This window comes from Elephas maximus, chromosome 4 (assembly GCF_024166365.1).
Source record: "Elephas maximus indicus isolate mEleMax1 chromosome 4, mEleMax1 primary haplotype, whole genome shotgun sequence".
Taxonomy (NCBI): domain Eukaryota; kingdom Metazoa; phylum Chordata; class Mammalia; order Proboscidea; family Elephantidae; genus Elephas; species Elephas maximus.
In genome coordinates, this window is record NC_064822.1 from 95,412,330 (window position 1) to 95,426,632 (window position 14,303).

At 34.3% G+C, this 14,303-nt stretch overlaps 1 protein-coding gene across 3 annotated transcripts in view; it reads left to right on the forward strand.

Moving 5' to 3' along the window:
• CNTN1 (contactin 1) overlaps positions 1–14,303 on the forward strand; it is a 385,906-nt gene that overhangs the window by 296,805 nt on the left and 74,798 nt on the right. Inside the window, exon 17 of one of the 3 annotated variants that reach the window (XM_049882836.1) lies at positions 4,272–4,432. The exons of the other annotated variants lie outside the window; for them this stretch is intronic. Within the exon in view, the coding sequence (XP_049738793.1) occupies positions 4,272–4,351 (80 nt within the window). The 3' untranslated portion in view covers positions 4,352–4,432. Of the gene's footprint in view, positions 1–4,271; positions 4,433–14,303 lie in introns of those variants that run through there. 3 annotated transcript variants of the gene reach the window in all.

Consider the following 14,303-nt stretch of genomic DNA (forward strand, 5'->3'; position numbering starts at 1 on the left):
GTACAGTAAGAGAAGTGCCTTGGAGAATTTCTTCTCCTTTTCTAAAATTAATTGCTCCTGGCTCTCTTTGGCTTATAGACAAACTGGCTATCTTTTGGAAAATTGTGGGAATTTCATCTTTGCATACAGAGTTGCCCTTGTCTATGACTACCTCAAAAAAAAAAAAAAAAAAACTCAGTAAACTTGCTGCTTCTCTTTGATTCCTGGAGAGAAATCAGGAAAATATTGAAGAATTGAATAGGCATACCATGCTTTTAGACCACCCATTCAGTGTTCTTTGTAGGTTTTATACATCACTGTGTATTTACCAGATAATTATACAAAATTAGATTTACAAGTACACAAATTATGTCAAATTAAGAGCAATAGCAGAGCAATACAGATAATCAGTGATATCTAGAGTCCTTATGAGTATGAATAAAAAGTAGTTACTTAACATTTTAATAATAATTTTAATTTATGTTGGCAAAATATTATAGTTTGCAACTCTAGTCTTTATGCCGTAAATATATGTATATATATGGAGCCCTAGTGGTGCACTGGTTTAGACCTTGACTGCTAACCAAAAAGGTCGGCAGTTCGAATTCACCAGCCACTCCTTGGAAACCCTATGGGGCAGTTCTAATCTATCCCATAGTGTTGCTGTGAGTCGAAATCGACTTGACAGCAGTGGGTTAGAGTTTGGTTTGGTTCAGAATATATATATATGTATTCTGAATATAAAATAAAACATAAAGATATATACTTATATAATTTAATGTAAAATACAAGGACCCCTGGTGGCATGATGGTTAGGTGCTCGGCTGCTAACTAAAAGGTTAGTGGTTCAAATCTACCCGGTGACTCTGCAGACAAAAGTCTGGCGATCTGTACCCATAAAGACTATGGCCAAGAAAACTCTATGGGACAGATCTATTCTGCCACATTAAGTCACTATGCATCGCAATTGACTCAGAAGTACATAAGCATGTAGTATGTATTATTATCAAATAAATATATATTATATTATATATTCTAGTATATAAAGACATATAACATTTATTAATAGCTTATTTTATTTCACAGTTGCTATTTTAAGAGGTGGAAACCCTGGTGGCACAGTGGTTAAATGCTACGGCTGCTAGCCAAAAGTCAACAGTTCAAATCTACCAGGCGCTCCTTGGAAACCCTATGGGGCAGTTCCACTCTGACCTATAGGGTAGCTATGAGTTAGAATCGACTCTACGCCAATGGGTTGGTTGGTTTATTTTAAGAGGTAGGTACTATTATATCCCCATTGTATACATGAAGAAATTGACCTCCAGAGAGGCTATATGATACAACAAAACATTAATGCATATATGTATTCGTGGAGATAAAATGATCAATGTGGAGAAATTCAAATGCAAGCCTTTTTTCTTTTTGGTAAGAAATGTTTATTCTGCAGAAAGTTGCTGATAGAGATATTGCAGTTTTGCTTTTGCTCATGATGTAGTTATGATTGGCCTAATAACAAGGTGAAACTAGTAATTTAAAGTATTTTTTTCAGATAGTCACCTTTATACAGTTATAATTACAATATCAAAAACAAATGATAAATTACTGTAGATGGCTTTCAAGTGTGATCTTTTAATGTGCTCTTTGGCCTAAATTTGGTTCATTTAAATATTAATTTGTGTTTTCTTGATTTTTTAAAAAAGTTTGTAAGTCATATAGTTAAAAACAAATCCTTCAAAACACTTAAATATCAAATTCTTAGATTCTAATATATAGGTCTTTCACCTACGTTTTACCATGACATCCTAATAAAAACTCTGGGGTGGTACGGCAAGAACTGTTAATCCTATTTCATAGAAAAAGGAAGTTTAAAAAAGAAAAAAAAGATTCTGACTTGCTAAATGTTCCTCAGCTATCGTATTATAAAGCTTTTACCCTCTAAACCTGGGGTCCATTTAGGAAGTTACAGGGAAGAGGTTTTAGCCCTTTTGCATTACTACCATGTAACTCGCAGCATCATTACTGGGATCAAATAAGACATGCTTTTACGGAAGCAGACTGCCACACATCTTTCTGCTTCAGAGCGGCTGGTGGGTTTGAACTGCTGACCTTTCAGTTAGCATCCAAACGCTTGAACAACTGCAGCACCAGGGCTCCTTACTCGAAGAGAGAGGAAGAAATGCTAAAAGAGCTCTCAGAACAGACTCTAGACTCTCTTAGTATCTTACAAAGTTTCACAGTTTATACCCCTCATTCCTCCTTGAAGGTGACTGTAAGGTTCAGTGTTTGTGAGACCAGACATCCCATGTATCATCCAAATTTAACTTGGGACATATTATTAAATTAGAACACCAGGAGTAGCGCTCAATCTCTATTCTGCTATAACACTTTTCCATAATAGTGTTTAATTGCACAATATTCTCTTATAAGTGAGTGTAGATTTTGACAAAAATCCAAAACTCTTTAAAGAACAAACCATAATTGTAATTTCTTATTGCCAAATGCTAGCTGTCACTATAGGCACTGGAAGAGATGAGAAAGGAGGCTATAGTTCGTGTGCATTTCCCAGGGTGCATCTCCTGGAATGCCACCCTGTTTCTTTCAGAAGGCATTGAGATGCAAGTGAGAGTGAGTGAGAGTGAGCATATTACAGGGATAGCCTTAAATCCAGTCTTTTTTTTTTTTTTCCTTAAAAAAAAAAAAAAAAAAGCACAAAATTCCGAATTCTCAGTATTATTAGTAGCAGATTACTTGTGACACATCAAAGTGCAGTGACCCCTCCTGTGAGTGCTGGTTGGTCTAGGATCTGTCACACTGAAGAACACATTTTAAGCCTCAGCTCCCTATAGTCTTAGTGGCTCTCAACAACCAGAGCTTGGCCCCTTCCATACATTCCTGAGAATTTCTCCAGGAGCAAGGGACTGTTACTGGTAGGAATATGTCAGAGCTCTCTGATGTCCAGGGTTTGAACAATTTGGAGAAACACTCTTTGATATCACCCTACATAGGCTGATAACTACTGTGACTAATTCCTTGTGCAAGGAGCTTAGGAAGGCTCCCCATGTGACCATTGACAGACATCCTCCTACCCCCCCTCCCCCCAATCCCTCCAGACTTAAAGCTCTAGATTTTGGATAAGCAAACTCTGGTAATGTAGCAAAAATTACCAAAGCTTCACTTGAAAGGAAAAAAGGAATATATCTAAAATTAACAATATTGGTTCTCATCAAAACGACTTAGAAATCTCATATGCTTAAAGTGAGAAATCAGTTTTGTGACCTTTGTTATCATTACTGTAAAAACTGAATATACCATGAGCTCTGAGCAGAAGCAAGTTTTCTTAGAAACTGTTTCTCCTATTTAAATAACTATCTCCAGAGAGATGATCGTGGCTATAAAGTGTCATAAGTAGAATAATGAAACTCACCTTAGCTATGGGTAAGGGAAAGAGGTGGATGATCATCCTATTAATTACATGGTTTTCTATAATAATGCAGTTATTATATTGCTATATACATACAATTGTTAAACTACCTGCATGAAGTGACGGGAAGGGTATCAATTTGGTTTTAGGCAAACACGAGTTAGAAATTCACCTTATCTACTTAAGAACCCGTGGTCTTAGAGAGTTAATCAGTCTAAGCTTTAGGTTTTATGCTTATGACAGAGAATAATAATAGCTACAGTTCATACATTACCAATGGCAATTTTTGTAAATATTTTCCTTTATTTCTCTCCCCTTTGCTCATTAATAATGTGTACATCAAAAACCCACTACCATGGACATAATAATAAATTAAATACTACTGAAGGAATGGTCCTGTGATGCCCATACCCAACACCTGATAAACTTTTTAGAACCATTGTTTAAATTCATTCTCAGTATTTTTTTTCCTTAGTTAGAAGCATAACTACTATAAAAATACTTGCATAAGTAGTATATATTTCAGTAGACAGATTTACACTATGTAGAGTGAAATTGCAGTGAGTCTAAAAGTTTTTTGTTGTAGTTACTTTGTTTTGTGTATGTGTTGGGGTGGTCCGTTTATTACTCTTGTTCTTCAAAAAGTCAATCAGTGTTTAAGAGGGAGAGAGATTTGATGGGGCCAAAACTCATCTCTTCAGCTTTCTCTCTTTTGGATCCCCAACTCCAGTGTCTTGCAGAAGATATTTTTCTTTGTTCATTATTTCAACTTACCCAACAAGGAAACATGGCAAATCCCCAAATTACATGGCTTCCTGCCCCTAACTGGGCATCCACACTGTCCCTTCAGCCTTGATCTTTCCTCTTGCAGGTAAAGACAGAAAAGATGGAGAGAAAAACATGGTGGATCCCTTTCTCCCCGTCTGTGCAAGCCTGCCTCCAACCTGGTGATCGTTGACACTCACCATTTGTGTGAAAGCCATTTTCTTTTTTTAACATATTATCCTAGATGTTACTAATTAACTCATTCCTATAGCTTTTGGAGATTTTTGCTCCCCAACCTAGTTCTTAGAGGACTTCTCCTCTTTCGAAACTTCTAAACATACTTTGAGCAGGAAGATGACTAAAAGTATAATTATTCAGTTTCACTAATATTTGAACAGTGCCTAGTGAACTAACCCAATGCATCAAGTGGAAGTTTTGTGTTATTATATGTTCTTATGTCCTGTCTTTCTTTGAAATGAAATATCTTGGAAATTAGCTTATTATCTGAAAATATTATGAAGAACTGGGGCGTTATAATAGAGGAGTGTTGCCAGTGAATGGACTGTGTGATTTACCCATGCAGGTAATGGACAATGTTTTTGTCAAATTTGCTAATGAATTGGCTTAATTAGGAAGTAAGTTAAAAGGGGAATTGCTCCATCAATCTTTTGTATCCTAGTGCCATACATATTCTTTGGCACAAAAGGGTGAAAAGCAGCAGTAAACAACTAAAGAATGCCCATGGCTCTGTAGGGTTTTTGGCACAATTCCTGGGATTAGAAAGTGAAAATGGACTGCAGGTGGAGGAAATCATCCTGCCTGTAGCAAGATTTAAGGGAAGACAACTAAGCCGTTAACAGCATGCGTGCAAATTTGATTATCATAACTTCTCCCATCATCCTTCTTGGATCTTTTCTTTTGCGGGAAGGTTGAGGTTTTTATTGGAAGGACTTGGGCAAAAGTGGGGTATTAAAATTGAAGTGTGTACGTTTCTTTCTGAATCTTCTTAACTTTCATTGTTTGAAAATGCTTTCACTTTCCCACTTTGGTCAAAGACACACGAGACAGGTTTCTATTTAGGCATGGCCTATTATATGGACTTCTCATTTAGTCACTTTAGCAGCCCCACAAGTGGTTCGAAGGACTCTCAGGAAAGCTTTGTGGAATATGGATTTGATTCTTAAACCACTATATGTTGTTTTATTTTTAAAGTAATTTATTAGTCATTTTAAAGGATGTTAAAGGACGGCTCAAGTTGTTATTTATTTTCATCTTTTATAGTTTGTAGTCTCAATTATTGGCATAGAAGTAACTAGGAGTTTAGAGGAAAGATCCAAATTGCTTTTCATTTTAATAAGACATTTAAAATTAATTTGAGGGTCTTCATGTATCTGTAAACATCCCCATGGAGACCTGAGGATGAATCATCAGTGTGGGCATCTTCCTACAAAGTCAATAACTGAAATTATACACCAAGACCAGATAGAAATATAATTTTGGAAAGAAAGAATACAAACTAGAAAGGAAGCCACATTACTAGTATGACTGGTGCCAGGAAAAGGAGAAAATTCTTGTCTTAAAAAAACTATGTTGATAATCATGTAGAGGAAATACATAGATTCCTGTACCTCCTTTTAGCCTCATTCTCATTTTTAATTGGGATCTAAGTTTACTTTTGTCAAGGAGATTAAATATATACCATACTCTGACTAAATGGTAAAAAAAAAATGAGATATGTCTAATACTTGACTTCATCTTATTATAGTTTAAATACCAACAAGCTATTGACTTGTATTTTTATAACATTATAAAAGACCCATTCTTTCAACTAATTTTCAGAGCAAAAATGGGCCTGAAATAATAAAAGGACTTTAACTGACTTATATTTTAGTAAACAGAAGCTATTTGCCCTAATATAGTGATGTTTTTTCTCTTTCAACAATGTCCCTGTTAAGATTATTTTATTTAAAAGGAAAGGGTAATTTGTTCTGAAAAGTATTTTGTTTCCTTACTATTCTCAAGCCTTTCATTAAAATTTGCTATTTTAGTAAAAATAAGCAGTGGACCAAAGGATATTGTTTGTGGTACTTTGCCTTCAGTTTACTTACTGGGGAAATACCAGTGCAAAAAAGAATGGCACCAAGATTTGTTTCCTGCTTACAGCAGTTCTGAAGCATCAAGGTTTATATCACACGTGCGTGCTGTGTGGAGTGGAATCCCAAAAGGCTCAGTAGTGTTTTGGGTCCAGTTCTAACTATAGTTGTTCAGAAAGCTAGTCAGTGTTCACTAGGGAGAGAGCATATTAGGGCTACTGTATAAATAGTGGCACCAACTCAAACAATACCTGGTTTATCGTCACACCTACTATACATTCTGTTTCATCTTGTGAGGTACTAATTTCAAATCTATCCCATTTGACTTCTCAGAAAATGAGTCTCATTTGATTCTCAGAAAATATTGTTAGTTTAAATATGTGAGAAGAACCATTTGGAAAATATTTTTTCCTGCTCTCTTTCCTCAAATATCCAAACTCTTCATTACATATTATTACATTTTAAAAAGAGAAATGACAAAATGGACAAATAATTGTACTTCTGCTCATTTTTCCTTCCAATTACTTTATATATGAATGACAACTGAGTGGAAATCACGTCTGCATTTCATTCATACATAGTTTTTGTTTTCTTTTCCTAGAAACATTAGTAAAATTCAGGACAGATTAACAAATGCCTTTATGTTCATCAGGAAATACTGTGGATATGATAAGTAAAAATTTATAAATGGGTGACGCATTTATCTTCACATATCTGGGTTAATAGATCAGACAAAGTGTGTGATAAGTGTATTAAATTTTCTGGCCATTTCCTCCTAAAATACACACCTATGTCCAGGTAATTACATTCTCTCCAACAAGAAAGTTCTCCACCAGAAAGCAATTAATGCCGTTCATGAATTTGATCCTGATAATGATACTTTTAAATAATTTATTTTAGCATAGTTTTTAAAAAGTTAGGTTCAAGGCATATTTCTTGGGTTCAAATCCTAGCTATGACATTTACTAGCCGAGTGGCCTTGGTCATTTTATTTAATCTATCCAGGTCTGTTTGTCCTCATTTGTAAACTAGGGATAATAATATCACCTTCTTAGCAGTGACTAAGATATAATGAATACTCAGTAAAGTACATTATTTACTACTACCACTGTTTGCCATCTTGTTGATTCCAACTCATGGTGACTCCATGTGTGTTAGAATAGAATTGCCCTTCACAGGATTTTCAATGGCTGTGACTTTTTTGAAGTAGATCACCAGAATTTTCTTCCAAGGTACCTCGGGATGAATTTGAACTGCCAATGTTTCAGTTAGTAGGTGAGCACTTAACTGTTTGAGCTACCCATATGACCTAAAATATATTATTATTATTAAAATATACACTATAAATTTCTCTTTCAAAATTCACTGATACTTTGATATCATATTAATTTTATATCTTTATGAGTTTATAAATTAATTAAATAATACTGATAATTCCAAAATAAACACAGTGGATACTCAACGTAAGTTCAGGTAGTTCTTTGGAGATCCTTTGCGAACAGGCACATTTTTGGTGCATGACCTGGAATTGGCTATTTGCAACTGGAGTGTGTTATGCCAGGAAACCCAGTCTCTTGGCCTGGCTCTGCACTCTGAAACTGCCTAGCAATGTGATTCTGGCAGTAACGCTTCTAGACTTCAGCATCCTTTTGTAAAATACACGGATGTTGAGATAAGTAAGCGCTAAAATGTATGTGATCTATGTTCAATATTCAATATGTTTCTATTATTTACCTACTGTAAATGATTTAGTAGCCAAATGTTGAGAATCTAGAGAAATTTAGAGAAGAAAAATACAGATAAAGCAAATGTGATGCTACATTGAGGGACACTTGAAAGGGAACCATTCTGGCCATCTCCATAAGCCTTTCACTAGGTAAAAAGTGACAGAAACAAATTCAGTAATTGTTTGTATATTACTTTTGACTGACTGTGAAGAACCCACAATGTAGAATCATAATACAAACAAGGACCTTAATAGGCCATTATTTAGCTCTCATCATTATTTATTTCTCATTTAAAGTGAGATTTAATAGAATATTCTCAACCAACAGTTTCAGAGAGGCATATTTAATAATAAGCCATATAGTAAATGCATCTTCACTTATCTCTCTCAATTTACAGGCTATGTGCGTTGAGTTCAAGACAAAAAGCCTATGGGAAACATACGCACACATATACACATATACACATATTAGGAATTTAACTTCAAGAAGTCAACAATATAGCTGGCAAGATAATATTAGCTCAGAAAAAACAATTGGAGATTAAAACACAGAGTTGTATCCATAAATCTCTTTTATTCCTGAGTTCAGGTGAAGAAAAGTGGGTGATTGTTTTGTATAATAACTCTACAAGTGTTTAAAATCTTTTGTAAAGTCATTCTTTAGCGTTTTGTCTTCAGTTAATCTTTTTAAACAGTACTATCACATCTGTACTGTTTAAAAAGTTCAAATCCACCGTGCGTTCCTTGGAAACTCTATAGGGCAGTTCTCTGTCCTATAGGGTTGCTATGAGTCAGAATCAACTCGAGGGCAACAGGTTTTTTTTTTTTTTTTGGTGTTTTTTATGTATATATATATATATACACACATATATATTATATTTCTCTAAAACAATCAATTTCACCACATCTGCATAAGTTCTAACATCCATACTTATTCGTGGATCTTTCCATAGAGAATAAATTTCTGTTATTCATAGTCTTGGGATTTCTCCCATTTGGAATCTTGGATTTGAAGAACGTAAAGTTAGATATTATACAAGAATTTCTGGGACATTTTGCGGTTAAAATCATGAATATTGTGTGTGGCCCTTATCAGTAGCACCTAATGTGATACACAAATCCAAGATTGTACATGATTACCTCACACCTGAATTTTGAGTTGAACAAAGTCCAAAAGGAAAATCAATATTGTTTAGACTGTGGCACAATTAATCATCATTTCAACATTTATTTAAAATAGAAAAGATGATAAAGATAGTAATACTTTTTTCATAGAATGAATTTTTATAAATAGTAATTAGGCGTTTCTGATCATCTGTGTGTGTATATGTAAAAAAAACTATGTATGAGAATATCTTATCTTACTGCCCTAGAGGATCTGCCTTTTGGCTAGGCATCCTGATATGTTATCCAGTATTTTCTGTGGAAATAGCCCAAGCCGACTTACTTTAATTTTGCAGCTATGCTCTAGGGTTTGGAAGTGCTTTAGACTTCATAAACTATTGTTCTGTCTCTGATGAAAATTTGGAGAAAAGAACAATTTGGCTCACCTACAGAGAAACTAGAGAAACTATAAAACTATACAGGTCAAGAATTACGAGACACCAAAATATGGTAGAACAATGAAGTATAGTTTCCTTTATTTTAGCTGCTGTTTTACTGAAATTCATAAATATTGGCTAATTTTCACACTATATAGAACTCAAGCGTAGCTCAATTAAGATGCTCAATTTGGATTATTTTATGAATTTGTTACTCTGCTTTCTGTCTTCTATCCCCACTTCGTCTATTTCAGTCATATCAAGTGCTTATTATTTTACCTTTCATTGTTTAATTTTACAATGCATGACTCTACTCCCTCCTATCTACACTTTTACTATGCGCATTTGATGATTTAAGAATCCATTCAAATAAACACAGAAACACGTTGTTAAAAGGTATGATAGAGTCTAATCTAATCACCGTCAAAATACTTATTTCAGTTTTGACATCCTTACTAAGGCTTCCAAATTCTACTTGAACTCTTTTGTCAAGGAGCACACCTCCCCCTTTCTAATACAGTTCACATCATCTTTAGATATCAATTTTTCCTCTTTCTTTTCTTTTTATTTTTTCCCTCTGATTTCACCAAAGAGAAATATTACCCAGTAATTCTATAACTCAGAATTGTCTTTAGAAATAGTTAAAAATTTAAAGAAATGACATAAAGAATAAAAAAAGATTGAATTTGAAAGCAAATCTTAAAACTGAAGAGAAAGAATATTATGAGTGAGAGGGAAGAGTAGTAAGAGAGAGGATAATCCAGATAGAAAAGTCCATAATGGCAGCCCCTACCTGAAGAAGTACAGAAAAGTACCCAAAGGAAGATTGCAATTGAACATAATGATATTAATAGGAAAAAAGAAGCAAAGAATCAACATTGATGTTTGTACTACTTATTTTATAAAGACAAATTCAGTCACTGGATAGGCCTAACATAGTTATTTATGTCCACTCTTAGTGGCATCCTATCACTATTTGGAAGAATCCTCAAACCCAAAAAACCAAACCCACTGCCATTGAGTTGATTTGGATTCATGCGGACCCTACAGGACAGAGTAGAACTGCCCCATAGGGTTTTCAAGGCTGTAAATCTTTATGGAAGCAGACTGCCACATTTTTCTCCCTCAGAGCCATTGGTGGTTTCGAACTGCCCATCTTTGGGTTAACAGTTGATCACTTTACCCACTGTGCCACAAGTGCTCCTGCTTTGGAAGAACCAGGGAAAATAACAGCTTAATTAAAAGCATTTCAGAAATGTCACGACACAGGAGTGGTGGTTACAGGAGAGGGGTAAAGATAATGTATTCATCAAAGCAAAAAAAAAAAAAAAAGCATGTTTTAAATATTATCCCCTCTCCTGTATCTCTTTTCTCCTAATTTTCTTCTCTTTCCAATTTGCCAAATATTCAAGAGTAGACAGAAGAATTGATGAAAAGCTTTGCCAGGGCTGGTCAGAAAAACATTGTAACTTTTTTCCCCACCTAGGATCTTTAATGATAAAAACAAAATAAAGAAAAAAATTGAAAGAATAAAACAATTTGTCATCTAATGTATCTAGACGTTTAAAACACAAGTCAAATTCCAAAAGTTCTTTCCATGTGACCAGTTTTTCCAACCATTATAATTTAACTTTTCCATTAATAGTATTTTTAGGAATAATTAGCCATCTGCCTGAGGACCATCTAAGAAACTAAAAAGATATAAATCAGTAGAGTAATAATGAAATAAGCTTGCTTATACTTTCTCTGGTTTCAAGCCTTGCCTTTCCTTAAAGATTTTCCAAGAGTGTTTTAACAAGTGAAGAGAGCTAAAAAGAAAATAAAAAAAAGGAAATCTTAGGATCAGAATTAGGTATTACTTTTTTTTTTTTCCTTCACTTATGAAGGAATTATTAGGGTGGCCAGTTCCTAAATACCTTCTTTTGAGCTGAGGAAAAAGTAGCTGCATCATTTTATTTTCTACCACAACACTTTTCCCTCCAGTCTGAGTAGAAAAACTGAGGCAGTAACGTCAACCTACACTGCTTGCAGGACATGAGGAAATTCCTCCTGAGAGACACTGCAGGGCTCAATCTAGGTTGAGCTCCTGTTACCCATGTTTGTCCATATGGTATAACTCCTCTATTTTGGGGACACGCCCTTGCTCTGTATCCATTAGGGTGCCTTCACATCCTCAACTTTTCCTCGCCTCCATCAAATTTACCAGAAAACACTTGATTCACTGAGAACCCTATTTTCTTTTAAGTGACAAAAAAAAAAAAACCCAAACCCTTTGCCATCAAGTTGATTCTGACAGATCACAACCTTATAAGTGACAAGGAGTGGTAAATAAACACTCTGGTAAAAGGATTACTAGAAGTTATGAACAGGTATGAATAGTTACTCTTGCCAGGTAGTTCAGATCTCCAGAAAGCTCTTTTAGAAATAGCGATGATACTATTGGTAATAGTTTAGGTTTACTGAGGGGTTTCTATAGACCAGGACTAGTACTACTCTCTTTACAGATATTCTTTCAATCTTCACAACAATCCTATGTGGTCGATTTTTATTACGCCTATTTTACAGATGAAACCAGAGCTTAGTTAATTTGAGAAACTTGCCCAAGTTCAAAAAAACAAATTTCAGACAACAGAATTAAAAACCAAGCCTATTTCAGTTCTAAAAATCATGCTTGTTGACAGTATATTTTTTCTCACTTATTATTATTGGGGAAATATTTGCAGTTGGTTACTGGATGGGAAAATCTACTTCACTTCATTAGAACCATTGCTAAGTAAGGGCACCACACTAAGGTTTTAGGAACATTAACCAACCTCTTTCCATTTGTTCTCTGAGTTTCACCTCCCTAGGATGTTATGTTATTTCAAGATAAGTAAAATAATAGAGATTATATTGTGGATGACCATTATGTTTATAGAACTGAGTGAAGATCGATTTATGATTGCCAATATTTATTAAGAGCTCACTATAGGCCAGGCATGCAGCAGAGAACAAAACAATGGACAAATATAATTACAGTGCTTATTCAACAATAGTGTTCTTCAATAAATGACTGAGTAAAATTCTTATGCAGATAATATCCTAAGAAATTCTCTAATAATGTGCTCTAACTGAACTTTATGAATTTTTTTTCTCTTCTTGTAAGAACTTTAGAGAATATAGTCAGGGAAATAATTTATACTTCAATGGCTAGAGACTAACCTATAGCAATTTTGTCTTAAAATCCCTTTTACCTTTTCAGAATGTCATACTCTTATTCTCAGAAAAAGTGTCTGAATGTGTACATTATGGGAGATTTTCTTTTTGAAAAATATTTCTTTCATTTTTCATCTCTAATTTTTAATTTTAATACCCTGAGATAACCAACCAAGTAATTGACTTTGGATGATGCTTTATGTGAAAGTAATAAACTCTGTTCTGATCAAGAATGTGCACTGTATTTCTGTGTGGCTTTTAGACATGAAAAATGCAGTGTGTTCTTTCTGAATAATGAGTGGGTTCCATGCTGTTGTATTTGTCTATTTTCATTTGTTTTAGATTATTTACCTTTATTATATTTATGTTACATTACCAAACAATAAAATTTACTACCATCAATAGAGTATGGCTTTTGTTATTTTTACGATTAGTGGTGATGCATTTGTGTTGATCTACATGTACCTTTTCTACCTTGGGAACAGCTATATGGAAATTGGTGAGGGTTTGGGGTGTTTCGCATACCTCTGCAAAGAGCAAACTTCATATGGAGAAGAAAACCATCTAAGCTAAGCAACTGATCTGATATTATAAATTTGAAGTAACACCTACTCCTTACTTATTGACTATCTCGTTTGCCAACATTTTGCATTTACAATAATAGCAAAAAAATCTATTACCCAACTATTTTGCATATTAATAACATATGTCTGTCAGTAGTGAACACAGAAGTGCAAGGAGAAAGCAACCATGGCTGTGATGGTTAGGGTTATATGTCAACTTGGCTGGGCCACAAGTCTCAGTGGCTTGGCAGTTATGTAATGATGTAATTTGGCAGTTATGTAATGATGTAATTTGGCAGTTATGTGAAAGTGTAACTTGGCAGTTATGTAATGGTATATCGTCCTCCATTTTGTGATCTGATGTGGTCACCCTCCATTTTTGCTTATTTTCACGTAATGACATGGTCTTTGGAACCCACCCATATCAATAAGTAAAGAGAGGGTGTATTTATTTTCAAATAGAAGATTAAAAAACAAATATTTTATTTAATATTATATTCAGTATGGAATAATAAAGGTGACACTTTATCAAAGAGTGTGATTAATCATTACATTTGATATACACATTTCAGTAGGGGGTGGACTCCTTTCTGACGCCAAAGAAAACAAGTGATGCGATTTTCTGAAATGTCTATCCTGGGAGCTCTCTATTTACTGAGAGGCTTCTTTTGCATTGTAAGCCATGGATGTTGCTTTGCCACTTAAATGACTTTTTTCATCATTTTTAAAAATTAGAAATTAGAATGCAAAATATCTTGTATGCCATTATCATGATATCTAGTACTTTCTCTTGTATTCATTTGTTTGTTGGTCCATTTCATCCTTTTAGAGACAAAGAACTCTTCGAAGCACAAAAATTGTGTTTAATTTACCTTTTTATCTCTAGTACCTAGCACAGTGCTTTCAGTTTAGTGGATAAATGAATAATACTGGTACTTCGTTCTGAAGCATCTGTAAAAACCCTTTTTAACATTGTTTTAGCTTCTGCAGTAATAATTCTTAATAAGACTCTTAATTTGA